The 27,686-nt window shown below is 36.3% G+C and overlaps 1 protein-coding gene across 1 annotated transcript in view; it reads right to left on the bottom strand.

Annotated features, from left to right (window-relative positions):
• Positions 1-27,686, bottom strand: part of LOC104014471 (nipped-B-like protein) — a 224,644-nt gene that overhangs the window by 140,920 nt on the left and 56,038 nt on the right. The window contains exons 2-7 of the mRNA XM_087735451.1: positions 14,645-14,788; positions 11,716-11,881; positions 10,391-10,521; positions 6,378-6,477; positions 4,563-4,714; positions 3,349-3,509 (exon numbers count right to left, since the gene is read on the bottom strand). Of these exons, the coding sequence (XP_087591577.1) occupies positions 3,349-3,509; positions 4,563-4,714; positions 6,378-6,477; positions 10,391-10,521; positions 11,716-11,881; positions 14,645-14,708 (774 nt within the window). The 5' untranslated portion in view covers positions 14,709-14,788. The remainder of the gene's footprint in view (positions 1-3,348; positions 3,510-4,562; positions 4,715-6,377; positions 6,478-10,390; positions 10,522-11,715; positions 11,882-14,644; positions 14,789-27,686) is intronic.

Raw genomic sequence — 27,686 nt, 5'->3', positions numbered from 1 at the left:
AATTAAATATGAAACCCACTATTCAAATTCCCATTTAATGTTCCACATTTTTTTTATTGCTTTCATGGAGCCCTCTGCTGGTCATGAGTATACTCATTCACTCAATGCCCTAACTAGATTTAAACTTCTGTAGAATAGTATTTCCCATTTTTAGCACTGTTTTTTATACATCTATGGGAATGTTTTGGGAAAGAACAAACTAACAACCCCTACATCTATGAAGAGACAATTTCTATAATTATAAACAAGTCACAAAAAGTCCATTCTCTTAAAAAGTAAAGTCATACAAAGGAAATCTCCAAAGAAGTTCTAAGGTTATTTAATCTGTTTCCAATTTAATTGATTATTTCAGTAGCTAATATTCTAACGTGGCTTCTACTGAGGTATCTGAACACACGCAGTTCTTTCATTTAACTTTTTTTTTCCACACCTGAATTATCTGTCTGATAAATACCTTTTATCCTTTTGACCAATTTCAACCCAATTAACAGAATGTTAGAAGGCTCAACTGCAATTACGTTTTTACATGTCTGTATGAAAAAAATCAGCAGCCGGTAGTAAGTTAGAAAGCTAAATTGGCATTTCAAGGAGATAGAATCCTGCATAGATAGGCAAGGACACACTCCCTCTGACAGTGGCCAAACAGCCAATTTCCACACGCATAGCCATAGACTAGATAGTGTACATGTTACACCTTGTGAAGGCATAGTTGACACTGCTTAGGGAAAAGGAAAGAGTTTTGAAATTTATGGACTGAAGGTGCTTACAAGTCAAAGAATATAAATCCATAAGAAACCAGATTTCATGAGTTTCATTATCTATGAGCACTTAAAAAACAATTCTATTAGATTTTTTTTTCCTCCCACAGCACAATGAATCTAAAACTCATGCTGTGCTATTAATTACACTTATTTTTGCACTCATGTGCAATGTAATCTAATATTCAGATTCAATGCAATAAAAAGAACTATACCTTAAACTTACATGTGTTTTATTGCAAGTCAAAACTAATTAATTTCCTGATGTACGAGTTACTCGTTTATTTAATACACTGAAATTATGGAACTGATTCTTTTCAAACCTGACTTATCTTTGAATTGTAATAAATCTCAAAAAACCCTAAATGGGGGGGGGGAAGAGAAGAAGCTTAGTAACTTTTTAGTATATATGTTTTATTAGGACAGGAGAGGTCCTCTACTAATTGTCAAGGACACAGGCAAAGGCGCCTTTTATTAAATTAACTAAAGAGACTAACTAGGTAGATGACCTTTCAGGTACATATGCCATTCCTACCATAGCTGACAAATTGTCAGAAGTGCTCATTTACTGTTTCCTAGTTCAGAACTTCATCAAATGGTGAAATGTAAGCACGAACTTATATTCTAGGAATGTTCTCAAGTTTATCAAAAAATGGTCCTTAAATTGAGTACATGCGCAGTGAGCCTTCAAGGGTATACTTGCTGATTTTGCAAAATCATATATTGCAAATACACAATATCCTGTAACTATTCACATTTTTTAAAGCAACAAAATCCTAAAACTAAGAAAAAGACTAAACAATAAGTAAAGTTTTTAAGTTTTATGATTTAATAATCCTCATTCATAACTATATTTGCCAAAGGCCACAATGCTTCTGAAAAGGCTGCAACATTATGATTAAGCTTATTATTCATACACAGGTGCAGAACTTTAATTAATCCAAGTTCTTCAAACTGCGTTCTGCATGATAGCTACTAAAATCAGCTTTTAAAGATATAATTACAAATAAATGTCACACCTATGCTCCATTAAGAAAATGCACAAAGGGATCAAAGTGCAAGTTTACAGTGTTTACTACTTTTTACATTTAGTATTTCTCCAATTAAACCAACCAATGCGGGTATGCTTTATGTTTTTATAGTCTGTTGTTTTGAAAGAGTTTAATTTCTAAGTTTTCATGAACTAAGATATAGTTGCATTGCTTGGATCACAAAACTAGGGATTAATATTTTTAAATACTTCCTCTTTAAACATTGTGAATTAAATTATCCTAATAATAAAGTTTTCAAAAAATCCTGTCTTAACAAAACCAAGATCCTCTTGATAGTGAACCTCTAACATGGTTGGGGGATATACGTACATTTAGTGCCAAGAACAGCTTCTTATTTTGAAGAATTTGCATTGCTGACCAGCAAGAGACTGCGAAAAACATCTGATGATTGTGTATTATGATAGATTCCTTCATTACAAAACTCTCTTGTTTAAGATACTACTTCTTAGCTAATATTTTTAATCAGCATAATTCTTGCATTTAAAAAAAAGAAGACTAATAAAACTAATAACTCTCTTGGAGTTCTAGTGTATTAATCCTGTAAGGGATTTAGGGAGCCTGGTGTTAATAGTACACTTGTTGAATACAACACCCTTTTTTGCTTCCACAAGCTAGTTTAGGAAGACAAGACTTGCCCACAGTTTTTGTAAGCTAAATAAAACACACACACACACACAAAAAGGCCTGCTTGCTACCAGGTTTTGATAAGTTTTGTAACTACTGTTATGTTGTAGGCATCACTATAACCGCACTGTTCAAAAAGCTAAAGTCAAAAAATAAAAATGAAACTTCAGTGCTCTCCCCTTAAGAGCTGTTAAGAGACTGTGTGCCAAACTTGTAAAGAAGAATTCCAACAAGATTCATCCACAGGTTGAGGTGCTCATTAAGAAGAAAATTAATCAGTAGTTCAAAAAAATGTGGGAGAATGTTAGTTTGTGTTTTTTTTTTTTTTTCTTTAGATTCAAAATTTCAGAAAGAATTTCTCCCATGTGAACTAAAGTCACTAAGGGAAAACTTCTTATAAAGAAACCAGGTTATAAAAGCGCATAATAGACCAGTAAGAAAAAGCGTCCAAAGGAATTTCTGCCTTTGTCAACACTACTACATTACCCAATAGGTTATTCAAATATGTCAAGTCTAATTGACAATTATGGGGAATCTTCAGAAAGACAAGTTAACTATATACCTATTTAGAATCTAGTATTGTTTGCATCAACATATTGCTACAATAATTGCAGAGACACTTTACCATTTCTTTAAAATAAACTCACATGAGTAAGATTTTTAACTTTTCCTAATTTCATCAGAATCAATGTTACAGACCGTTCCAAAGGAAAGAGAGATCTAGAAAAAATTAAATCTCACACATTAAAGTTGCACAGTTGAGTGTACACATCTGAAACTGAAATAATTTTCAGTGGTTTTATACATCAACAACAACATAGTAAAATATCTGACTTCTAAGGCAACTAAACACATACTTGCTTTATCATAGTAAATATTTGCTTTACCATAACAAACTGATTTAGGTAACATACATCACTACTTAGTCTGTGCACCATCTGTAGGTAGTCTTCATTTGAGCCATGTCTAGAATTATCAGCATGATGATTAGCTGAATTTCCAGACAACTGACTTGAAACTTTATTTTCATGGAGATTCCTCATCCCAGCTGTGACAACGGGACTGGATACTGAAGCTGAAATACAAAAAAATATAAATAACTATACTGATATATTCACACAGTCATTAACTCTAAAAAATTTCACAGAAAACACCTTAACATTGGATATTAATGAGTTGGATGCAAGAGGTCTGGAATCTGAACAAGAATTCAACTTTCTTGATTGAATCCTTTTGCCACAAATACCTTGAATAAAATTAGATATCTAAAATTTGAATTTTCAAGAGGATTTAAAAACTAAATTCCATGTACAGATTAGCCAAGTTTCTCTCCACGTCTATCCTAATTACAGTCAGTATCATATTCTTATAGGTTATAGGAAACTTTATTTTCCTCTATATAATTTGTATTCACTGCCTTTAGTAACTTCCAAGGTGTTAATGAGACATACAACATTAAATACAGAACAGCTATATATATTCTAAGCACAATGCTAAACTTTAAGAACAAATTATTTAAAAGAATCCAATAAGAATTCTACTTACCAACAAAAAAATGCCAAGATACTTTAAGAGTGTTCATGTTGTTCAAGATTGTTTTTAGAAAAGGGAAGAACAAAGAAATCCATTCATTCTGAAGGTCATCTTTGCCAGTTACTGCATACCTTGAGCATAATTCTAGCCAACTTAGTCTAGTCTACACTACAAAGGTTTGGTAAGGCTAAATAAGCTGGCAGCAAAACTTACGTTACACTGTCAAAAAATAGGTTTTCACTAGTACAGATTAGTGATTGCCATGGCTAATAAATAAAAGTTTTTTGTTTGTTTTGATTTTTCTATTGTCATGTATACGTGACAACTATGCAAAATGGGTGTACATAGGGGAGGAACAGTGTAACATGAACACGTGTTTTAATTTTTCTTCTTCCCCTTTTTTTTTAATAAAGTATATAATACCACTCTGTTCAGTCAAGAAAGCAAAGCTTAAACATACCCAAAAATTCCCTATCAACTCAAAGATTTGCATTAAGCATGTGACTCCTTCAAAGAAATTGGAGAGCCGTGAAACATGCACATGAAGGTAAAGCTGACATGAGATAGGAGAATAAAACAAACATCACAGACTTACCTTGCTGCATCTGAGGATGTGGTGTATAACTTGGAGGATGTGAATATGGCATGTATCCTGCAGGACTTTGAGGAGCATATGGACTAGGCACTGGACTGTTCTGTTGTGCCAAAAATCTGTTACCAGAGCTTGTCTGTGGTGGCACAAAACGGCTAAAAATAAAATAAAATTTTTTTTTTTTTAAGTTGAAAAAGCAAATTTCAACAAATTTATTCTTTCTTTTGTAATATTATACCTTTGGAACATTATAACTTCTGTAAGAGACAAAATTCCAACGCAATCAAGAAACCCCTTCAAAAGCAGTATTTTAAACTATTGATTCTTTCCCAACTTCAATTATTACTTAATAGCCACAGCTTGGGTACTGCATTAGTAAAAGTAAAGAACAGAATAAAAAGCATTCTTAAGACCTCCACCTAGGGAAAGGAAACAATGACAGAAATATTTATTAAAATAAGATCTTCAGGTTTACTAAAACAAGATATGCATTTTCCAAAAGTTAGTCCTAGAAGTTTGAATGAAAGTGACAGCTAAAGTTTAATTATCATATAACTAGCTTGCTAGGATTAACAAGGAGCCATCTACTCTAAATAGGATTTTTCCAGTAAGATTTCAAAGAACTTCATCTAACAGAACTATACTGCCAAGATATAGGAATGTGATAGGTAGGTAGGTAGGACCTGACCCAAAGCCCACTGAATACAACTTATTCTTTCACTGGCTTTATCTTAGACTCATCGGAAAAATAGGAAGCCATAAAAATAAAATAGGCTTGTGACAATAATACATGTACATTATAACTTACATTCTTATATCAGCTTTTCAAAATAAAAATAAAACAAATAAATACTTCAGAAAGTACAATACATGCTTTCAGTTCTAGATAGCAACTCTATGAAGGTAAGCTTCCATAGAAAGAAATAGCAAAGTATATAACACAAGGATTTTGCAAGAATTTCGAGAAGACTTAGCACATTGTAATATTCATAATTCAAAAAACCTTCTTAAATATCCTTTTTATATATAAAAGTAAAAAAGTGTACTGGTTTTTGTATAGATACAGAGCATTTCGTTTGCCAAAACAATTACACTAACTTGAAGTGAAATGTGAAATAAATTTATTTTAATAACGATATCTAATAACTGCAGATGAAATCTGTTAAAGCCCAGTAACTGGGTTGAAGCTACATGCAGAACTCTCTCCTGTAGTCCAGAGTACTTTATTATATTAACAAAGGCCTGGATTATAGGTACATGCTACTTGCCGACACTCAAATGTTTAAAAAAGAACCAGAAAGTTGACGAGGATGCTGGTGGAAGACTGGCCTAACTACTGAGCCTATCCTCCTCTGAGCAGCCTTTTGTATAACTGTTACAGCAGTATTCCATGCTTTTACAAGCCTTCTTTCCCACCCTCCTGTCACGTTGGTACTGTTATACATGCCGGAACGCATAGCCTCTTCTCTCCTGTCCTCCTGTCACCACTCTCAGCCTCTGCTACAGGTAGAGAAGAGCTGGAGGCATGACAGGAGGGAGGGCGATTCCTTAAGCAGGAAAGAAAGTTTGCCAAAATTATGGGAGGGAGGGAGAGAGAGCAGGGAATCATGACTAGTCCTTAGAATACAAAGATTAATTCACTAACAAAACGATGTTTCTTTGCCAGCTGAAGAAACTCACCCTGATGTCAGACAAATGCAAAATTTGTCTTGACACTGATCATCTTCCACTCACATACTTGCAACAAGAATTGACTGTCACTGTAGGAAGAATTTGCAGTTCGCTGCCCCTCCCACCCCATTCAAAAGAAAGCGTTACCTGGAAGGGCTATGTGAGATAGTGGTTTGTTGATAATTGGAAGATGCAGGACTACCACGCATGGAATTCTGAGAAATATTAAACTGTGACATCATCATCCCTATTAAAAAGAAGATAGCAGCATTACTTTACACGTTTCCTTTTTAAGCAGTGAAGTCTCTCATTTCAGAAATTATTATATACAAGGAGATTATAAACTTTACAGACATTAACATCATCTACCCACAACTGTTAGAAAACATTAGAACTGAACGATTCCATGCAAGATGTCCATTTTACATCATGACATAAGTGTTCCCTAAAGCAGTGTTAATTCAGTTATAAATATTAACAGTAGTTCCTTCCTCTGTTCCTTAGAGCTCCCCAAGCCAAAATCTAGTAAATAGAAACATTTTGTAACAGGACATATATTCCACACCCCAGGCTGGTGTGTACAGTACTCATTGTGCCAATAAGTAAAAGATTTGGAAACTTCACAACAAGTCAGAAGAAGACAGAAAACTTATCTCCCATTTTTAGAACAAGTACAGCAAACAATTGTCTCGGGCTGAGCGGTGCAAGATATTCTCCCTGCTCCCATAATGTCTTAGTGGTTCCTTTCTACCCAGGGACAAAAGCTTTCTATTCTACCTCCACCACGCTTATAAGGAACGTTATCAAAGAAGGTGCTAAAATATTTTCAATTGCAAAGAACCACCAATATCCCACCTGTAGACTCCCACAGCCTGTAGATTCCCATAGTCATGCTTTGGAGACTGAGGAGTTGTACTAGCTGGCAAGCCACAAGTACCAATATGCTTGAAACTAACCAATTTAAGAGGCATTTGTACAATGGCATTAATAATTTGCTGAACTTTTAGTTACCCCTGAAGTGGTCAGGCATTTGGACTAGATGATTATTGTAGGTCCCCTACAAATGAAATATTCTATTCTATTCTATTCTAACTCGCATCTTATTAGGGAGAATTTAAAGGAATCTTTTTTTTTTCCTCTCTTCGATACAGGTATAAAGAATTTCCTAATCACCACATGACACTGGTAGTTGAAGTGGTGCATGTACACTAAAACTTATATGACTTTTAACCAAGTGATTTTAATGACAGAATTGAATGTCTTGCAGCTAAAACAGAGTCAGAATTCACATGCACACTGCAGCTTGGGAAGCCACAGCAAGTGATCCACAGCCATGGGTAAAAGCACATCAGTAATGCAAATATTTTAAACAAAAGGTTAGATAGAAAGCTGACAGTAGTCCCCAATCCAGAGTGTTTGGGAGCCATCAACCCTTGAATTACTATCACCGATTCCAATTACTGCAATATTCTCACAAGCAAAGCTAGTTTCAGAAATCCTCCCTGTAACCCTCTTTTCTCTTCCCCTCTCCCCAGCAGAGATGTGATAATCCCCCAGGAATGCAGCCGTTACTACCTCCTGGTAGGTGTGAAGTGCTGCATTCCAAGTACATTAGCACATGAGAACTAGCCCACAGCAGGAGTGAAAGTCCCGTATTCTGCTGAGAAAAAAATCAGAGTCCTCCATACTACAATACAGAGGACATTTCATTGTCCCGAGTAACAGAAGGAGACTCCTCAACTCCTGCAAAATTTGTTTAAATGGACACTGGTTGCCTCGAACAGAGGCAAGTGAGGAAGAAACTCGCGGGGTTTTGTGTTGTAGGCAGCACCCGGCCTGCCCACTGCCCACTTGCCTCTCACTGCCACTCTCGACGCAGCTAGGTACAGTATTTTAGTCAAACTACTAACCCTTAACATTCATGTACAGGAAGCTGACAGAATGTGCCTATGTGAGCATGAACTATACAGACGAAGTTTCATTTTATGCTTAAAGCACAGACTGCACTTTTACAATACTTTAAAAATACATCTATTTATTTTCTCCTCCCTAAATTTAAAACACGTTTTGAACCACAGATGCAGTAGTTTTTGGTTTAAAAGAATGACAGAAAATATATAAATTAATCCATTTTTAATGCCATTTAAAAAACCCTAAAACAACTTCTGTGGCAAACAGTTCTCACCTCTCTATCTCTGTTGGGGGGGGGGGGGCGCAACATGGGGGACACAATCTAGGTAACTTAAAAAAAGAAACAAAACCCCCACAACCCCTCCTTCCCCCCCAAAAAACCCAACCAACCAACAAAAAAAAAAAAAAAAAAAAAAAAACAAACCCAAAAAACCCAAAAAAGCCCCACCACAACAGTGTCTCCAAAGTTTCCAAACAGATAATAAGTCCTCCTAGCAATGCAATGAGAAAGAAGTAAAATTAAGTTCCAAACATTTAGTCTAAAATGGAGTTGAAATTAGTCTCAGGCCATTAGCACTAAAATATCTTCTTGTACATTTTTTACATTGTTGTCATATAACTAAGCAGCAGATTTATGACACTGTGCATTTCCATACCTTAAAATACGTAAGAATTTCTTTTAAATGGAACTTGAATTTTGATTGTTGGCAATGTTCAGTTTTGAGAAAACATCATCCTAGTCATAACATTCCTAGAATGAGTTTCCTTAACACATACTCCCAGTCTTGACTATAATTTTTTTTTTGCTTGGAAAAAAGTGATATGCATAAATCCATTTTAGCCTTCCTACTAAATGCCAAAGAACACGCTATGTAAAAACACAGCTGAAGATCACCGAAAAAGTCTTGTACGATTAAACTGTATTACAGCATCATGCATGCTTAAGCTAGGACAGCTCACCAACAGGTGATTTTTCAGTTAAATGTACACTCTTATTAGAAAGAAATTAACTCGCTTTATCTTCTTTCTTTCAAAAGCCTCTGCTGGAACAAATAAGTTCAAAAACAATGTCTCCCTTTTGCACTGGCAAAAAAATATTTTACTGTACAAAACTGGTGGAAAACTCTGATTCAAGCATATACTCTTTGTGGAACCACTCTGCAAACTGGCAGGACAGTCACAACTCTTCCCACAGCTGGAAAAATCATACCCTGCCACAGCTACCACTAAACACAGGATCTGGAGACTTTTCAGAGCTTGAATTTCAGGATATAAGTATCAATGAACTTAGAGGCATTTAGCACTGTTTTTCACATTTTCATTCCAGGAAATTTCTGCCTTCTTTCAAGGAACATTACTTGTTCTGTCCTTAGCAAGTTCTTTTCAAATACTGTATGGCTTTTTACTCACTAGCCTAGGTGAACAAATCTCATTTTATTATTTTTCCCCTCCAAAAACACCCTACACTTTCTATCCCCTGTGGACTCCAGTAACACTTCTATCTATATCTCTACAATTCTAGCAAAGCTTTATTCTCACACTGCAAAACTCCTGGAAATTCTCCTACTCATTTCATAGTTTAGTATTTAAAGAAAAGATTTCAGATGCAAATAAAGAAGTCTTCAGATCTACAAGTAGAATCTGTCTGATTAATCCTTTGCTTGGTCTCTCCTCTTCTCCATCTTTGCTATCCAGAAGTACATCTCACTAAACCTCAGGAAAGAATTAACTGTCGAAACAGTAAAATCTGTAGGTCATCACGAATTGCTGAAAAGAGGAATGGCAGGGAGGATCTGTTAAGTATGGTTCATTCAACTTTATTCCTTACCCCAGAACTATTAAGAACTACCACTGCAATGATACACTATAATTGTACAAATTTTCAGTAAGATCACAGCATATTTTTCCGACTTCAGTTATTTACTAAGACAAATATATGAACCTAGCCATAAAGAAATTAAACCAAAGTTTTTTTAAAATAAAATCCAATCACTCATCCCAGAAATTAAACTTTGTAGTGAAATTAAGCATTATTTTTTACAAAAATACCCAGTAGAGTTTATTTCCATGCTTATTCTAATACAATCACTCTTAGAAGATGTCAAGATACATAGCTTTATATCATTATCAAATACAAGATAAGGCATAAATATCACAGTTGTGCTCCATATATATTTGTGGTTAGTATCAGTCCCCTAAACTTACAGAACAATATAAAATACAATCAATAAATAATCAAAAATCCTTACCGCTTTGTACCCCGTATCTGTTTTGCATGCTTTTCTCCCTGAAAACATTAGGATTCCTTGCCAGGATAGCCTGCAGCAAGACTGGTATATCTCCCTCTGGATCATCACTGCCAAGGTTATCTTTCAATTCTCTGGAATTGTGGAAGTAAGCAAATAAAGAGGCAAATGCATTTTCAAATTATAAGAAACCATGAGTCAAGTAAAAAAAAAAAAACAACAACACCAAACAAAAAAAAAACCAAACCACCCAACCAAAATCAAACCAAACGAAAAAGACAACAATTTACTGTTAAAATAGAAAAAACCCAAGTCTGCAAAGCACTGTTCCCTGCCTCTATTTTTTTTTCCTCTCTTCTTTAAGGAATGGAAGAAGAGGTATTTCTACTAGCCTTCAAAATTATTTTCTGTTAATAAGCACTTATATATACATGGCTGTCAGTTTCAGACTGTTATAAAAAGTTTCTTATGCCCACTTTTATATTGTGATCTTCTCCATAAAAGAACAATGCTTTGGCATAACATCAAGAAAGTATTATTGTAGTAGTGAAAATAAGATATGTGTGAATGTATAACATTCAGGTTGCAGCCCAACACTTTGAGAATCTTTTATTTTAAAAAGGAAAATTGGCATATCTTTGACATCACAGGACTCCCTTCGAACCATCAAAAATGTAATGGATTTTCTATAAATGCATCCGTACTTTCACTTTTTGTTTGCTTTGAGGACTTTTAAAAGCTACTTCCATTTGGTCAAAACAATTGATTGGAACATGTAGGAAAAAGACAGGGCTGTCAACATAAGACAATTTTTAAATTGGACACCAGGGAAAAATGAAAAAAACCAAAATATCTATTAACAAAAAGAGAATACGTTAGCATACTTGCTGGTTCAATTCTTAAAATATTTAAGTTCAATATCTAATAGAACTGACATGGGTCTTACATGGGTGTCTCAAAAAATTTTCTTTTTGTGTAATACTGGGTATATGATTTGTCTATGTGCATTATTAACCAAAGTGGAACACAAACGAGTATTGCACAATCAATACCACAAAGTTTGCACTCCTAACTAGAAAGAATAGAACAAGTAGCAGATCTATTTAAAAAAAAATAGTTATGCATAAGGGCTGCCAGACAATTACTAACATTCTGATTGACTGAAACAATTGACTCTTTTATAGCAGTCATCTGCTAAGCAAGCCTAATAAAAAACCCTGCACGTTCTAATTTTCAGATTCTCACAAACACCCTTCTCAATTCAGCTCATTTTAATTTCAAGGAATAAGGATGGTGATCTGATATAGCTGAAGTTCAAAAATACATACATGTGATCTGTTGACACCTGATTGAGACTATGGACGAGCTGTGAAACCAGATTTTCATCCCTGCAAGCCAGAAGGCAGTTCACCTCTTCAGCTATCCGTCCATTGAAAAGCAGGCTTTTTGTTGTTGTAGCAGGTAAAGGTGATGGAAGAGGCAGCTGGTTCAAAACTGTTACCAGAAAACAAAAAGGAGTTCAGAATCATTTCATGAAACACGAGCATAGAAAGATGGACACCTTCTTACTCCCTCACATGATTAAGAAAGAAAACCTGACAACTACATTTGAAATATAGGGAAGATTTCTGGATTTTTTTTTAATCATGAACACACACACACACACAAAGGCTGGACTCTGTTTTAAACAAAGTAATGCTGTCAAATCCGCAAGTTATATTGCTGTATTATTGTAAATATTTATCTGTGCTAAGGCAAGTATTATGAATAAAAACATACTTTTAAACATTCCAGAATATTAAGTTATTTAATGTTATGGCAGTTTTCTCTTGGAGCTGAAAGCATGGATAAAGGGAAGGAAGGAAATGCAAAATCCTTGTAGTTGCATGCAGTACTGTAAGTGCACTGATCATATACTTTAAGTTTTCTACTCTGACCTTCATATTTAATTAGTGTTTCCACTTTGTATGGTGAGGGTAGATTAAAATAAAACAAAACAAAACAAAAAAACACCACCAAAAAAACTAAACAACCCAACAACCAATTTAAGCCACTAATTATATTCTCAGTTTATTCTTTTCCTGTTGTACTCATTTCTATGTAAGCAATCTTCTCAAGAAAAGGCTAGTATTGTTGGTTGGTATGATCACTAAAATGTCAATTCAGTCAATATACCTATTCACAAATCTTGGTAAAAAGATCAAATGAAAACACCTATCACAATATTTCAATCAGATTATAAATGAGCATACTATACTTTCAGAGGACATTCTTAGGTCTACAGGCATAACAAGGAAGTGTACCAAATAAGAAGCCTTGACCGCATGATTTGGCAGGGCTACACAGACAAGAAAAGAGTAAGCCAGAGAGGCCAAAAAGCTAGCTACATAGAAACATCACTTTCATGGGCCCACGAAAACCAGCTGACTCTAACTTCAAGTTCCCAGGCTGATTACAGCTCTGAGATAAAAGTTTTAACTGAACCACTAGAAACAGTTTCAGAAAAAACAACTTCAGTGAAATATACTCTTTCAGCTCTTTTATACTTTGAAATTCTTTATTTTAAAAAGGGGGGGGGGGGGAATTACAGTATTTTTCCCCATATATAATGTATATCATTACTGCATTTAGAAATAAATTGCAATTCAAATAGAAATATATAATATAATAAAATAGCTTGCTTTCATTACTTGCATGAGATTACCGTGAATGTGCCAGAAATTTGGAAAAATTAGCAAGATCAGCAAAACATATTTATTAAAACAGTATAATTTCAACTAGTTAACTAGCCTACTCTACTGCCTCTAGTCATGTCCTCCCTGTTTTTAGGGCAGCAGGTCTTGCCCATTCCAGTTCCTTATTTTCACACAGAGGAAAATAAGGTGAAGCAGTTAAAAGCATCTATCTTTCAGCTGCCCCTGAGTTTCTAAACATCAGATAAATAAGACAGATAAAGAAGCAAATGTACCTAACACAAGGGCTTATCCCACCAAAGGTAGTTCAGTGATTCAAGCAAGTCTTGCACCAAGCATCTGGCCAGTGACTTCTACCAGTTAAGTATTCTGCCTTTCTTTAGAACCTTACCTGCAAATACTTAATGCTGGAAAATTGCCCATAGCCCAGAAACGTATTATTTGCATCCTGATGGTCCATTACTAGACATACATAATGATACATATCTACACATCTAAATACATAAGCAGCATCTTCCAATTTAATATTTCAGAATATCAGAAAGACATGAAGAAGCGTTTTTTTCCCCTCGAATACATCTGCTTTTTTCACTGTAAGCAATTAAATTCAATTGCTGGGTATATACTTTCAGTGTCTCTTGGAAAGTCTCCAAATTTCAACAGTATGATAATAAAAACAAGAGCTCAGAAGAATCACTCGGGTCACTGAGTCCAAATATCCTCAGACAGACAACTGTGCTACAAACTCTTTCTTACACTTTATAAACAAGATGCATCTTTGTCCCAACTTCTCTTATTGGAATGGTTGTTCTAGGACCTCATTATAGTAATGATTAATCTCCTCTTGGTTTTCACTAGAAATTTATTTTTGGTCAGATTATAACCATTTGGTTTTGTGCCAGTATCAGCTTTTAATGTAAACAGTTCTTTTCCTTTCCTTGCATTTTGTCTTCCTGACGTATTTAAAGACAATACACACACCTCATCTGCTCCTTTTGTAGGCTGAACTGCTAAGAAGACTCATAGGTTCAGTTGCTTATTTCCATTCTAGCAACCATTCTTTGCACCTGTTAATTGGAGCAACTTTTTTGTACTTTGTCCAAAACTAAAGAACTAGGTTTCAAGTATATTCGGCATATTCCACAACTCTCTCTAGCGGAACATCAGTCTAATCTTCTCTCTCTTCAGTGAAAATGATGAGATATATGTTTTAGAGAAGTATTTTATCATTTATATGTTTTCCCTTACTTGTGGGGTACCCAGATATGTTGCTGAATGATATTCCAAACAATGAATTCCTATATTTTGTTTCAGTTTTCCTTAAGGGTTTTTTTTAACCTACATTTCATTTCATTCCATGTTTAAATTAGCATATTTTGTTTGAATATATTTTTAAAATTCAAGCAATGACAATATTAACATTTTTAATACCAAATCTGATTTTGAACAGATTTACTTTTAAGAACTTTTAAAATAAAACTATTTTTAGTATTTTAAAAATGCAGGTATTTACCAAAGAGGCAGAAGGGAACATAGCAAAGACGAAAAAAAGAAGAGTACTTACGGTCTGTAAGACTAGCAATCCCTGCAAGAGTAGTGATGGGAACATGAGGCATATCCCCATTCATCCTGAAGTTCTGGGATAGTAGTGCCTATACAGATATTTTAGTTCAGGTGCCAGCTATCATTACTTCCCATCTCCCAAGCACTAAAAAAAAAAACACAAACAAACAACAAAAAAACAAAACAACAAAAACACAACAAAAAAAAACCACAAAACCAAATTAAAATTCTCATTTACTTAAAAGAATTTTAAATTCAATAACATAAATGAAACACAGACCATAACCTCAGCTGCATACTAAGTAAATTTTGTCACGAGTGGGTAGAACAATGTAGATTTAAAACATCAAATAGTATATTAAGCAATCAAAAGGCAAGCTTCTGGTCTCAGAAGCAGAGCCCTTCACCAAAAAAGATGAAAGATAAGGCAATCAAAAGAAAATTTGCTCAGGTTATGCAGTACCAACTCAAAAATAGGTAACAAAACTTCTGTTAGTTCATACTGCAGTGGACAGCACTTAATGAATAACCAGTTTAAATAATCAGCTGCTATATTTGCTTCCCAGTTTTGGAGAAGGAAATATTTTCAATATAAGAAGCTAGCAAAAACAAAAGGAACAATTTATAGATGCAAAAGTCAAGAAGTAAACAAAGTGACAAACACAAAATCTTAGTCACCGCTGAACTAGCTCATTTATTTCCTGTAAAACAGCACAGCTTATATTCAACTACTGAAAAGGAATTTGTTCATCCAGTTTTCACTAACTATAAAGATCCCAACTGTAAGGAAGTCCACATTATTAAAACAAACAAACAAAAAAACCCACCAAAAAACCCCCCACCCAAAACCCCCAAAAAAGAGATCCCCACAATAATTTCAACTGCAGTTCCAAAACAACAAAAATTTACAAAGATCACACATTAAAATCCACTATTGTTATACTAATGAAATGACAAAAATTGAGCATGATATTTTCTGAAGGCAAACAAAATAAAGGAAAGGAACTTGATATATATACATTTACTTATTATAGACATGCTCCTATGTTAAAAGTTCGTGAAAGATATCTGTCAGCATTTATGTTGTCTACTGAAGATGCTGAAATCGTGATTTGCTTACACTTACTTTACAAGTCAACATTTTTGCAAATTATGTATACAATACATACAACCCAAAAGATCACTGTCATTTCCTTAGTAATTTTTATCTCATTCTTTCTTATGCCACACCAATGACAATATATAGGACACCACTACTAATACATATGTACAGATTCCAAGCAAGACAAGGAAACTGAATAAGTCTTTTTCCTGCTCAAAGTTTTCATGAACCACTGAAGTTAACTTTTCAAAGTTTCCCTATCTACACACAACTAAATTCTTTGGGGGGTGGGGGTGGTGACAGGGGACAACACAATCAACACACAAAAAACCCCCACCCAACACTGAGGTTAAACAGAACTGAGTTGACTTCCTTTGCTGCACCTGCCACAGGCTCGTTCCCACAACTAAATTACATTTGTTTATTAAAAATTACATTACAGGTATAGAAATCTAGTTAAGGAAACTGCTACAGATAGATATGCTGTGTGGGTTGTTGTGTTTGGGTTTTTTTTAATCCAGGAGAAAACAGCCTTCAAACACCCAGAGGAGTTTCAAATACTACTCAATACTGGAGTTTCTTTACCCAATACGAATACCAATATACACGGAAATTCAGTGGTTTCTTTAGTTCCATAAATAAGCAATTCTTAAAGAAAAAAAAAAAAGTAACTTTTCCCACAATGAGTCTGCAACAACAAATCCACAAGAGCTAACAACACTTTTAGAATTTAAGTTTTCATTGAAAGGTTAGTAGGTAAAGAACGCCTTTTCACACATAAGTTGTATGTACAAGAAAAAGGTCATGTCTGATGATCTCTCCTCTCCTGACTGAAACTGCATCAAAGCTGACTGAAGCCAGTCACTAATCAGTATTACTGGAAATCCTGTATATAACACAGAAACAAAGGGGGGGGGGGGGGGGGGAAATCTGTTCGCTTTCCCTTCCTGATTGCCCAGTGTGCTGGTTTTGGCTAGGGTACAGTTAATTTTCTTCACAGTAGCTAGTACCAGGCTATGTTTTGGATTTGTGCTGGAAACAGTGTTGATAATACAGGGATGTTTTCTTTACTGCTGAGCACTCCTTACAAAGAGTCAAGGCCTTTTCTGCTTCTCAATCCACCCTGCCAGCGAGTAGGCTGGGAGTGCACAAGAAATGGGAAGGGGACACAGCCAGGACAGCTGATCTGGACAGGCCAAAGGGCTATTCCATACCATATGACATCATGCTCAGCATATAAAGCTGGGGGAAGAAGGAGGAAGGGGGCGACATTCGGAGGATGGCGTTTTGTCTTCCCAAGTAACCGTTACGCGTCATGGAGCCCTGCTTTCCTGGGGATGGCTGAACACCTGCCTGCCAATGGGAAGTAGTGAATGAATTCCTTGTTTTGCTTTGTTTGCGTGCGCGGCTTTTGCTTTACCTATTAAACTGTCTTTATCTCAACCCATGAGTTTTCTCACTTTTACTCTTCCGATTCTCTCCCCCATCCCACTGGGGTGGGGGGAGTGAGCGAGCGGCTGTGTGGTGCTTAGTTGCCGGCTGGGGTTAAACCATGACAGGCCTTTTTGGCACCCAATATGGGGCTCAAAGGGTTCGAGATAACGACAGATTTAATTGGAATGTGCCAGATCAAATTTATAGCTGTTATTGCTGTTTAGCTATTAATCACCAGGCTTCCGTGCTTGCCATGTGGCTTGCTTGCCTTACTGTATATTAGAGTCTAATGCTCATTAGTGGCTGCTTTTTGCTTTTGCTGCTTGCTGTATTGCTTATCATCTTACTCTGCTGTGCCTGGGAACATTTTGATAACAGCAATGGCCATGTGCCTGGGCTGGCAGATGGCCAGGGCATTGCTGCTGTTTCTGTGCTGCTGTACTGGACAGGCTGGAACTCCAGTGTGAACTCGAGTCAAAGGGACCATGACCTGTGGATGAGTCCATGCGGGAGCAGGACACCCTGAAGCATCTGTGGCCGTGGATGAGCCCATGCCAGAACAGGTGCACCTCAAAGTGACTGTGGCTGTGGATAAGTCTATGCCGCAGCAGGTATGCCCCTGGAGAGACTGTGGCTCATAAATAAGTCTCCACTTGGAGCAGGTACACCCCACTAAGGGACCACAGTCTGTGGATAAGTCCAAGCCAGAGCAGGGGCAAGGGGAGGAGTCCATTGCAATGTTAAACCCTATGGTCTGGCCCAAAGGGGCCAGGGGTGGAGACTGTAATGGAAATACCTTTAAATTGTTGTGACCCATGATCTGAGTTGCATGTTATAGGAATTACTATAGCAGGAACCACCTGAACCAATGGAGGAGAAGCCTTACAAGAAGCAGTGCAAGTGCAGCAGTGACCCGACCTGAGCTGGCTTTGGTGCCCAGTAACTCCATGCAACACACCACCTCTCCTGTCCTGAGTGACCACCATCACAGATGGAGCCCAAAGTCATGGAGTAAATGAACTCAATGGACATTTTGTGGACATTTGTGGGTGTTTATGGACCTTTTACAGACATTTCACAGGGGTTATCCATAGACTAAGGGAATGATACCTGTGTATTGTATCAAAGGATGGGAAGGGGGGTGGTGGTGAATGAGGATCTACTGGATAGTGTGGGACCTGGGCATGACATAAATGGTATGGAATAAGGGGTGGAGAATGTGCTGGTTTTGGCTGGGATAGAGTTAATTTTCTTCATAGAAGCTAGTATGGGGCTATGTTTTGGATTTGTGCTGGAAACAGTGTTGATAATACAGGGATGTTTTCATTATTGCTGAGCAGTGCTTACACAGAGTCGAGGCCTTTTCTGCTCCTCACACCACCCCATCAGCGAGTAGGCTGGAGGTGCACAAGAAGCTGGAAGGGGACACAGCCAGGACAGCTGACCCAGACTGGCCAAAGGGCTATTCCAGACCATATGACATCATGCTCAGCATATAAAGCTGGGGGAAGAAGAAGGCAGGGGGGGACGTTCGGAGCGATGGCGTTTTGTCTTCCCAAGTAACCGTTACGCGTGATGGCTGAACACCTGCCTGCTGATGGGAAGTACTGAATGAATTCCTTATTTTGCTTTGCTTGCGTGCGTGGCTTTTGCTTTACCTATTACACTGTCTTTATCTCAACCCACGAGTTTTCTCACTTTTACCCTTCCAATTCTCTCCCCCATCCCACTGGAGGGGGAGTGAATGAGCGGCTGTGTGGTGCTTAGTTGCTGGCTGGGGTTAAACCACAACACCTGGGAAAACTGTAAACATCAGGAGGCAGTCACTACTAATGCAAGTTCTTTCCTGGTATTACTGCCACAATAATTAAGTTATACAGATATGCAATGGGAAAAATTCCTCCAAAACTAGAGACTTAAATTAGAAACCTTCTCCACAGACACACGATAAGAAACCTGAACTGGCAAGATCCAGACCTGAGAGTCGAGCAAGTGCAGAGAGCTAGGATGGTCAGGGGAAGAGTAAGCTTTCTAAGAGGAGAGTAGAAGGGGTTGGTTTGTTTAGCTAACAAACCAAAGGTCAAGAGGGGACGTGGTTGCTCTCTCTAAGGCAAAGAAGGTTACAAAGGAAGAATGCTACAGGGCAATGCTAACATAACAATAAATGGGGTCATGAATGCAAGCAAGAAGAAAATCACAACAGAGCTTCTCACCATCAGAGCTGTCACTTTCTGGAACAGCCTTCCATTAGGAGTAGTAGCATAGATAAGCAACACCATTACTTTAAAGATGGATCATACAGATGTTACAGAAGGGACAGGATGCGGTTGCCTGCACCAGCTGGGAACTAAGAACATGGATTCAATAAGTCTGTTTCTTACACTAGGAAGTTTTTATAAGCATGAGGATGTGGGTAAACAGATGAGAGTAAACAAAAGACAGAAAGACTGATGGGATTAAGTGATGAGATTAGTTTATACAACAAACACAATATGAAAAAAATCACATGGGAATATTTGGGTCCAAATATTACATCTGTTGTGTTGAGAGCAAAACTGCATCTGTTATACAGCTGGCAAACAAGGTGGGATTCAATTCCAGAACTAGAGACTGAGGTCCAGTGAAACTAGAACTTTAATTTGATGTCACTGCGAACATTACTAAACTCACTCATTTAGTGAATTCAAAATATCAAGCAGTTAGGCAAAAAAAACCCGACAGGTCAAGACAGATACATTCTTTCATACAAAACATCAGAACAGCATGCAACAATTAATGGCTTGACCAACAGACAAGTTTTGTTGTGTTTTGGTTTTGGTTTTTTTTCCATTCCCCAACTGTAACAAGAGTTAAAGGTAATACATTGTAGCAGCTCACAATTAGTCAAGAAGAATCCACATTTTTCAATATTTAGAAAATTTTACATTATCAGCTTTGTACAGTAGCCATTACCAGTAGTACAGCATTTCTACCTCTAGTCTGAAAAAATGAAACTGTTAGTTATATTTGCTGAATTCAGGAAATCAAAGAACTGCTGCATTGAAAAGCTTTTAAACAATGCATCAGAGTATAGTGTAGCAGTTCAAACAGAAAAGTATAAATTCCATTTGCATATATGCAAATGAGGTCTTGCATATTCCATATATATGTATTTAGGCTCTTGATTCTTTGTAAGAAACAACGGATATTGTAAAAGACATTTCAGAGAGGAAGAAGCTACAGTGTACAAAGGAAGTGATGCAAAGAATCCCTCAGTGAAAGGAAGACAATGAAATGGCAGCATATATTGAGAATAATATATGAAAAAGCTATCATCATAACACACAATAAGAAAGTGAAGCCAAGCCAAGACAGTAAGGATAGTAATATTTTAAAAGTTTATGCTATGGATAATAAGTACATATTTAAAGTGCTACTGCTGTGTGTTATCTTATCCTCTTTTTTTTGTCAATTATGTACATTCTCCTTTACTGCAAGTTAATATTCCAAAGAAAATTCCTATGAAAATGTTAAATTTAAAATGTTGTGGGTTGTTGCATTTTCGTGGTTTTTTGTTTGTTTTTTGGTTTTTTTGTTTTTTGTTTTTTTTTTTTAAAGTAGAAAGTAAATATGTGGTTGGTAAAATAGTTCATAACACGGACATGAAAAGTACTGACTCCCTTCAGTGGCACAAGGTTTGGGCTGTGTCATGTGGATCCTCTCTACAACTCTTATCTCTATATATTCTGCATTTCTCACCATAGTACCTGATTAACGGCAGAGTAGAAAACTAACACAAGGAAAAAAAAAAATCTCTTTAGAAAGAATGGACAGGCATGGGTAAAATTAAGGGAAGAAGAGAGTATGAAAGTAAGTTGTGAACAATTCAGGTAAAGAATCAGTGATCACTCAGTGAAAAGACAGACTACAACCAGGGAAGAAAAACAAGCAAACAAAAAGAAAACCCACACCAAACAAACCAACCAACCACCACCAAACAAAACACACCCACAAAAAAGCCAAGAAAAAAGAAACAAACTGCAATTGTACTGCTTCAGATATTGCAGCATCTGACTATCAATGAAATGACAAGAGGACTCTGACCACTGGTTGCCATACAAAGGTTCAAGCTCTGCATTTATGAAACATTCTTTTTGGTTGAAATACATTCTTGTCTCCTTAACAAAAATACCAGTTCTTCCATGGCTTAGCTATGTACATGCATGAGAATGGTGGAAAATAAAATAAAGGGAAAAATCTGTTTATGTGCAGTAATACACAGGCTCCGTAGTAACACAAAGACAAGTAACACACCTCAGGATTCAGAAATTTAGTATGTACGTTTAAATGTTTCACTCCGCATACTCCAGGGTATTCTTTAACTTACTATATCTTTGGATTTAAAAAATAACTTCTATATGGCTGACCTAATATATTTCTGAGAAGAAGATGAGAGATAAAATTAGGTGGATTAAAATTAAATTTTAAAGAAGGGCTATGGTATCAGGTCTCTATTCTTTTTTAAAAGCATTCTATTAAATAGAATACTTTAAATACAGTTATGTATTATTTATTTTAGATTATGAAATCCTTATTTAGAATGAAAATACATTAAAAAGTGGTTTTCATTTCTTATATGTTGAGTAGCATTGTATTGATGTAACCGCAGCACCATGATCAAAGTTTATTTCTGCAGCTGCACAAAGTAAACCAGTAAAACTCATTTATTAGCTACTTTATAATTTAGGTGAGCAGTGGGCTTTTCTTTTAAAACAGCAAACGTGCTATTATAAATTTAAGAAGCCTTGCCTCATTGCCAGTTTTAAACTTCCGCATATTGCAATAAACTACTTCTCGTTAGTTACTACATGAATCTCTGCTAGTTATCAGCCCATAAACTGTCATTAAAAAACAAACAAACAAACAAACCATCACGCAAAGAATGAGGGATAGAGACAGAAAGAAAATGAATTAATATCCTCTGGTTCTCATTCAAATAAGATACCGTGACTGAGGTACATCATACAGATTTACCCACAAGAGGGCAGATTTCTGGTTTCCATACCAGAGCTACAGTTTGATACAATGACAGTACTTCTGTTACAAGTTTCCAGAACGAAATGCTTTTAAAAATACTTTTTAAAGTACTAAGGAAGAAGATATGGTTGCCAAAACATAGCCTAACACTTAAGTTACATGGAAAAAAGAAGCATACACATTCACAATATAAAGCATCTTAACACTAATTCAATCTCAGAAGAAGTCAGGATTGGAAGTGAATAGTAATTAATCACCGATGCAGCTATCTAAGGTTAAAATAGTAATGCAAGAAACTATGAAGCCACCTGATAGGAATCTAACTTGAACAACCAAAGGGTGGGGGTGGCTGCAGCATGTGGGGGGAGGTGACAAGAAAGGGGGGGGGGTGACGGGGTGGGGGTGTCAGAAATCCAGAATACTTATTATTAACAACAAAAGTCCATGAAAACACATCAGCATTTATAAAACCAGGAAGTTCACAGCATATACAGAATAGTTTCACCTTCTACAATACTGGCTACAAAAAATTAGGTTTGAAAATAGAGATACAGAAATCCCAGAAGCACAAAACCAGATGAAATTAAGTGTACTAGTGAAATCCCTATGTTTGGTTCATAAAGTGATCAGCCAGCGGAATCCGAGTGATGCTGACAAAGCAAGTGAAAAATTAAAAAGTTTGAGAAAACAATTACCTAGTACAATTTCTAAATCAGTATTAGCATAATGTGTTTTCCTAAAACTATTCCAATAGCAGGTGCTCAAATCATTACAAACTACAACTACCGAAGAAAAGAAATCTTAGTGAAAAGTACTGTACTGGGCTAAGTGTAAGTTGCTTCTGAATATAAAGCAACCTTTAGAAAAAAATTTTAGAGCAACCAGCTTCTTCCTCTGTGGCTACTGCCACATTCCTTTGGTCTCTGCTGTTCTATTTGATAACAATGACACTGATGCCTCTGCTGCCCATGTGCTAGTAGTGGCAGTGACACCACAGTAAATGGCAAGAGAAATCCCAGTAAAGGTAGTGGAAGCATATGCAGCATGAGAGGTCTGTGGATTCAAGGACAGATGCCCCCTAATGCAGGAGTGCATGCACAGTTTCTACCAGGGCAAACTAAAATAAAGCATAATTGTGCTTTGCACCTGTAATAACTCTTCCTGGGAGAGGAGAGGAGTTGACACAACCGGAGCACCACAAAACAAAACTACAAAAAACAACCCCCCCACAAACCAAGAAAAAAAAAAAAAAAACAAACATACACCCCAAAAAAACCCACCACACCACACACAAACAACAACAACAACAAAAAAACCCAGACTAAGCCATGTGCAGAGAACAGATACCTATGGGCAGTATGCGGCTTCCCTGATCTACACTACATGAATGTCTAGCAGGAAATGTTTACCTTTCTTGCTACCTTGCAATCACAAAGGGTGAAAATTCACTAGAACACAGTTTCCTGAAAAGAAGGAATAGGTCCCCAACAGCATTAGTACCTTTTTCTGTTAAAGCCATTTCCTTCTCATAAGCACAGGAAGCTTTTCCTTTTTATTCTTTTAATTTTATATAAAAATTAAAAAGCACTTATGAACAGTGTTCTCCACTTAAAAATAACATCTCAAATATTTAATTCAGGTGCCTTAGCACTAAGAACTCTTTAAAATGAGCCCATATCAAGTCCTTCATACACAAATAAGCCATTTAACCATCAAGTAAAAGCCTATTCATTAGGGCAACACAACCTGTCCCAAAAATTTGCAGAAAACCAAATTATATTTACAAAGTGTTGTGATGATCAACAAGCGTAGATTATTTCAGCCAAAGAGGAAAATGCAAATCTCAGAATTATTGATTTTCAAGGAAAATGCCCAATGCATCGATGGAGCTATGCAAATAACCAAGAACACCGTTCCACAAGGAAAGTGTATTTCCTGCTATTTCATTAGAGAACTGATGCAAAACAGAATCTGTTTAAAGAGCCTTACTGTTAGGCAGCTCAGTTGTCTTCTTAAAACATGGGGATTAAATTTAAGTGAATGGAACAGAAATCTTGCACCTGGCTCCAAAAGATACTACTGGCTCCTTCTCATTAGAAAAGAGATACAAGGTCAAGTCCTACTGATAAGGTAGCAAAACCTAAACCAAAGAACTGGTATGTTTCAAAAAGTTAAGCTATATAAAATACATGTTATTTTTGCAGGCACAATAACATTAATAGCTATTAGACATGAAATACCTTAGTAGGGTAGTTATGTTCACCAGTTCTGCAAAATAAAGCAGCTAAAACTTCTGTCAGGGAGAATCCAGTTATTCAGGGAGTTTATTAGTGCTCCTTTTACATCTTTTTAAACAATAAATATCCTCTTTATGAGCCTCTCCATGTCAAAGATTCTGACACTACTGAGAGCTACTGAATTCTTTTTGTTCTGCAGAAGCGAACATAGAATTAAACTGTAAAAACCTAACTTTGCCTGGAAGCATTCAAGATATTAAGCACAACTGAGAAATTCAAACAAAGGGAAAACCCCGAGCTACTTCAGTAGTTCATATATTTATTTCCCATCTGCACTACATATTCCACGTGCAACTTTTATTGCAACAGAGAAAGTACATCTGTAATTGTGCTCCTTTTGGTGAGCGCAGCCCTTTTGCTTGCTCAGGCACACAAGCAGCGGCTGATATTGGATACGGTTCATTTTATTGAAAGAAAATAGCTAAGAGATGTGCAGAAGAGCAAGAGCAATTAAAAGGGTTCAGTAGGTCAGCTTTGTCAAATGGAGAGCACTTTAGGTTGCAACACACATCTTTGTTAACAAAATAATTGTGACAGGTATGAGAGAGGAAGTAGTAACTTGTTTGTGGGTTGTTGTTTTTTTCCCCCAACTTTTTCTGGAATGGCTCATTTACATTAGCTGGTAGTAGCGTTACCCTTTTCTAAAAACAACTGTGTACTTACATTGCTTATATTTTAAAGACTTTTCTTTCTTTAATTAGGTTGGATCTTAACCAGACTGAAAACCTAGTGACTAAACACTGGACCAAAACCTATTTAATTCAGGAGCCTTTTCCAACTTTTCATCTTTCACTTCTGTCCTTGAACTCTCTCAGATGATTCATAACCTTTATAAAACAAAACTGGGAAGAAATATACCTGCTGAGGCAGTAGCTGATTTTGCACAAGTCTTGCAGTCATACCATTTTTGCCTCTTTTTTGGCTTTGAAAAACAATTAAAATACCTCTAAGCTTCTTTAATACACAGTAAGAAAACAGATGCACAACTATAACATTTCTTTAGAGATCCACAATAAATGCCAATGGAAAATTCTATATAAACAGATTTAGTGTGTTGCATTTCAAAAGCAGCTCACTGCCTTTTTATATTGGAATTAATATTGACCTCTGATATGTTATTCCCTTTTGTCCTAATCTTGTTGCCTGTTTTTCAACTTAAGCTCTACGCACATCTAAGAGAGATGCTGTACAGCACTGTAGGTGTTCAAGATGCTTTTCTTCTGGATTGGTGTATTATTCCCCCTCATCCCCTCACCACAATGATGCAATTCCTCCATCCAAAGGCTCTACAACAGCCCTCTGTAACATACCCAGTTTCTTCCCCTCACATCAAATCCACTCCCACACCTCTGAGCTGCTAGATGGAAGAGACAACACATGCTGCAGCCTCTTCCTCAATGGGGACATGAGTATCTCCTCTATCCAACAACCAATTTTCACAAACTAAACTGTCTTGAGACTTTCACCCCCTGTAAAATATAACTGAAATTAGCTGATGCTTTCCAAAATTATTAGAGAGTGAGAGAGAGACTTACAGATAAACAAGTGACATGATCATTAGGCAGAAAATTATTAAATAAATCAGTGTTTTGACTGACTGTGCAGAACCACATAAAGACCTTTGGTTGTACTGCCCTATTGTATGCATTTGCACAATTACTGGCAATGCAATTATTTTTATAATTTTATAGCATTCACTATCCAAAATTTGTTCCGTTTGGTTCATTTTACAAGAGGTAGTTTATATTGCTCATGCAACATACAGATAAGATATACTCCCTCTAAAGGAAAGTATGCTAATATTATATAAAAAAAAAATCCCAAAATAATCAATAGAATTTAACATTTTAATTAAGATTACTAACATCTTGCAAAAACACATTGCTTGGAAAGATTGAACACGAGAGCAAAAGTAACTTTGAAAAAAAAAATGCAGTGTTAGTGTCTAATAAATAAAACAATTGTGTAAGATACTTCAAACATGAAAAATTTCATCTCTTGATAACTGATTTTAGTTAGCATTTATATTCTAAAATTCAGTATTACATAAACTTTTTGGCACACGCTATCCTATTTAGCAATCCTAAAAATGTAGAGCTCCATGATTTTGTGACTACAAAAGTATGATTAGTGTCAGGAGTCCCTGACTCTTTACTTTATGGCATTTTATTTTTTTTTATTATCTTCCAGGTAGTCATTCCTATTAACATTATAAATAAAGAGATTATCAACAAGCATGTAAAACAATATCACTAGTCAGTCAAGATATTCCTTTTTCCCTACTGCACACACAGTCTGGTGACTAAAGGCTTTTCTTCACATGAACATTATAGTCAGCTAAACTTTTGAAGCACAGTGAACTCAAAGACATAGCGTAGGAAACAAATGGAGACTACAGCTGGGAAAGCACACATATTCAAAGTTGTTAATAAGCCCAGAAGCATACAGCACACGACATCTAGAGGTATTGTGCTGGAATTACTGTTAATCAACTAAGTTCAAATGATGACCAGCTCACCATGAGCAACTGGGGCTAGACTGTAACAATCAGGTATCTCTCAATAGCTAGGAAAATTATTATACTGGGGTATGGCCTTTGTAGATCTGGGGAAGGGATACAGTTATCTAGGAAAGTGTCCTATATCATCCTGAACTTCTGCTATTGTTGGTTCTCCTATGTCTGCAGCACAAACGCGATAGAAGTTTCTTAAGCTTGCAAACCATGCTGAAAAGAGGGACGCAGTTCCAAGAAAAGCATTTCTCTAAAGCAGTGTCTCTTTCACCTTACTGATCATCTTCCATATCCTACTCTTGATAGGCTGCAGATGTCACAAATCTAAACCAAAGCTACCTGGCAATTGCAGCAATTGGTTTGCAAAGCTGCTCACAGGCTATGATCACTTCAGTCAAGCTTAAACTTCCCAACTTTCAAATTTTCCAAAATTACCAATATCACAGCATAAACAAATGTTCCATCAATAACAATCAGGTGGAATCTAAAAATTATGATGGCCATGCACAAAAAGGCTTGGGGATTTTTAATATTTGACCTGTCCATGTTAAACACACTCAGCTCACCTCCACTGGGTACTGCAGGAATAATTCTACAAGGCATCAAGCCCAGCAGCAATACAAAGGAATACAGAATAGCTGTTAACAGTGAAAGCATTCTTGTAGAAGTAATAATTTGGAGC

This window comes from Nipponia nippon, unplaced genomic scaffold, assembly GCF_047370975.1.
Source record: "Nipponia nippon isolate SJK-2023a ecotype South Korea unplaced genomic scaffold, ASM4737097v1 scaffold_57, whole genome shotgun sequence".
NCBI lineage: Eukaryota > Metazoa > Chordata > Aves > Pelecaniformes > Threskiornithidae > Nipponia > Nipponia nippon.
Note: the sequence above shows the minus strand (reverse complement) of the source record. Positions and strands in the feature narration are given on the sequence as shown.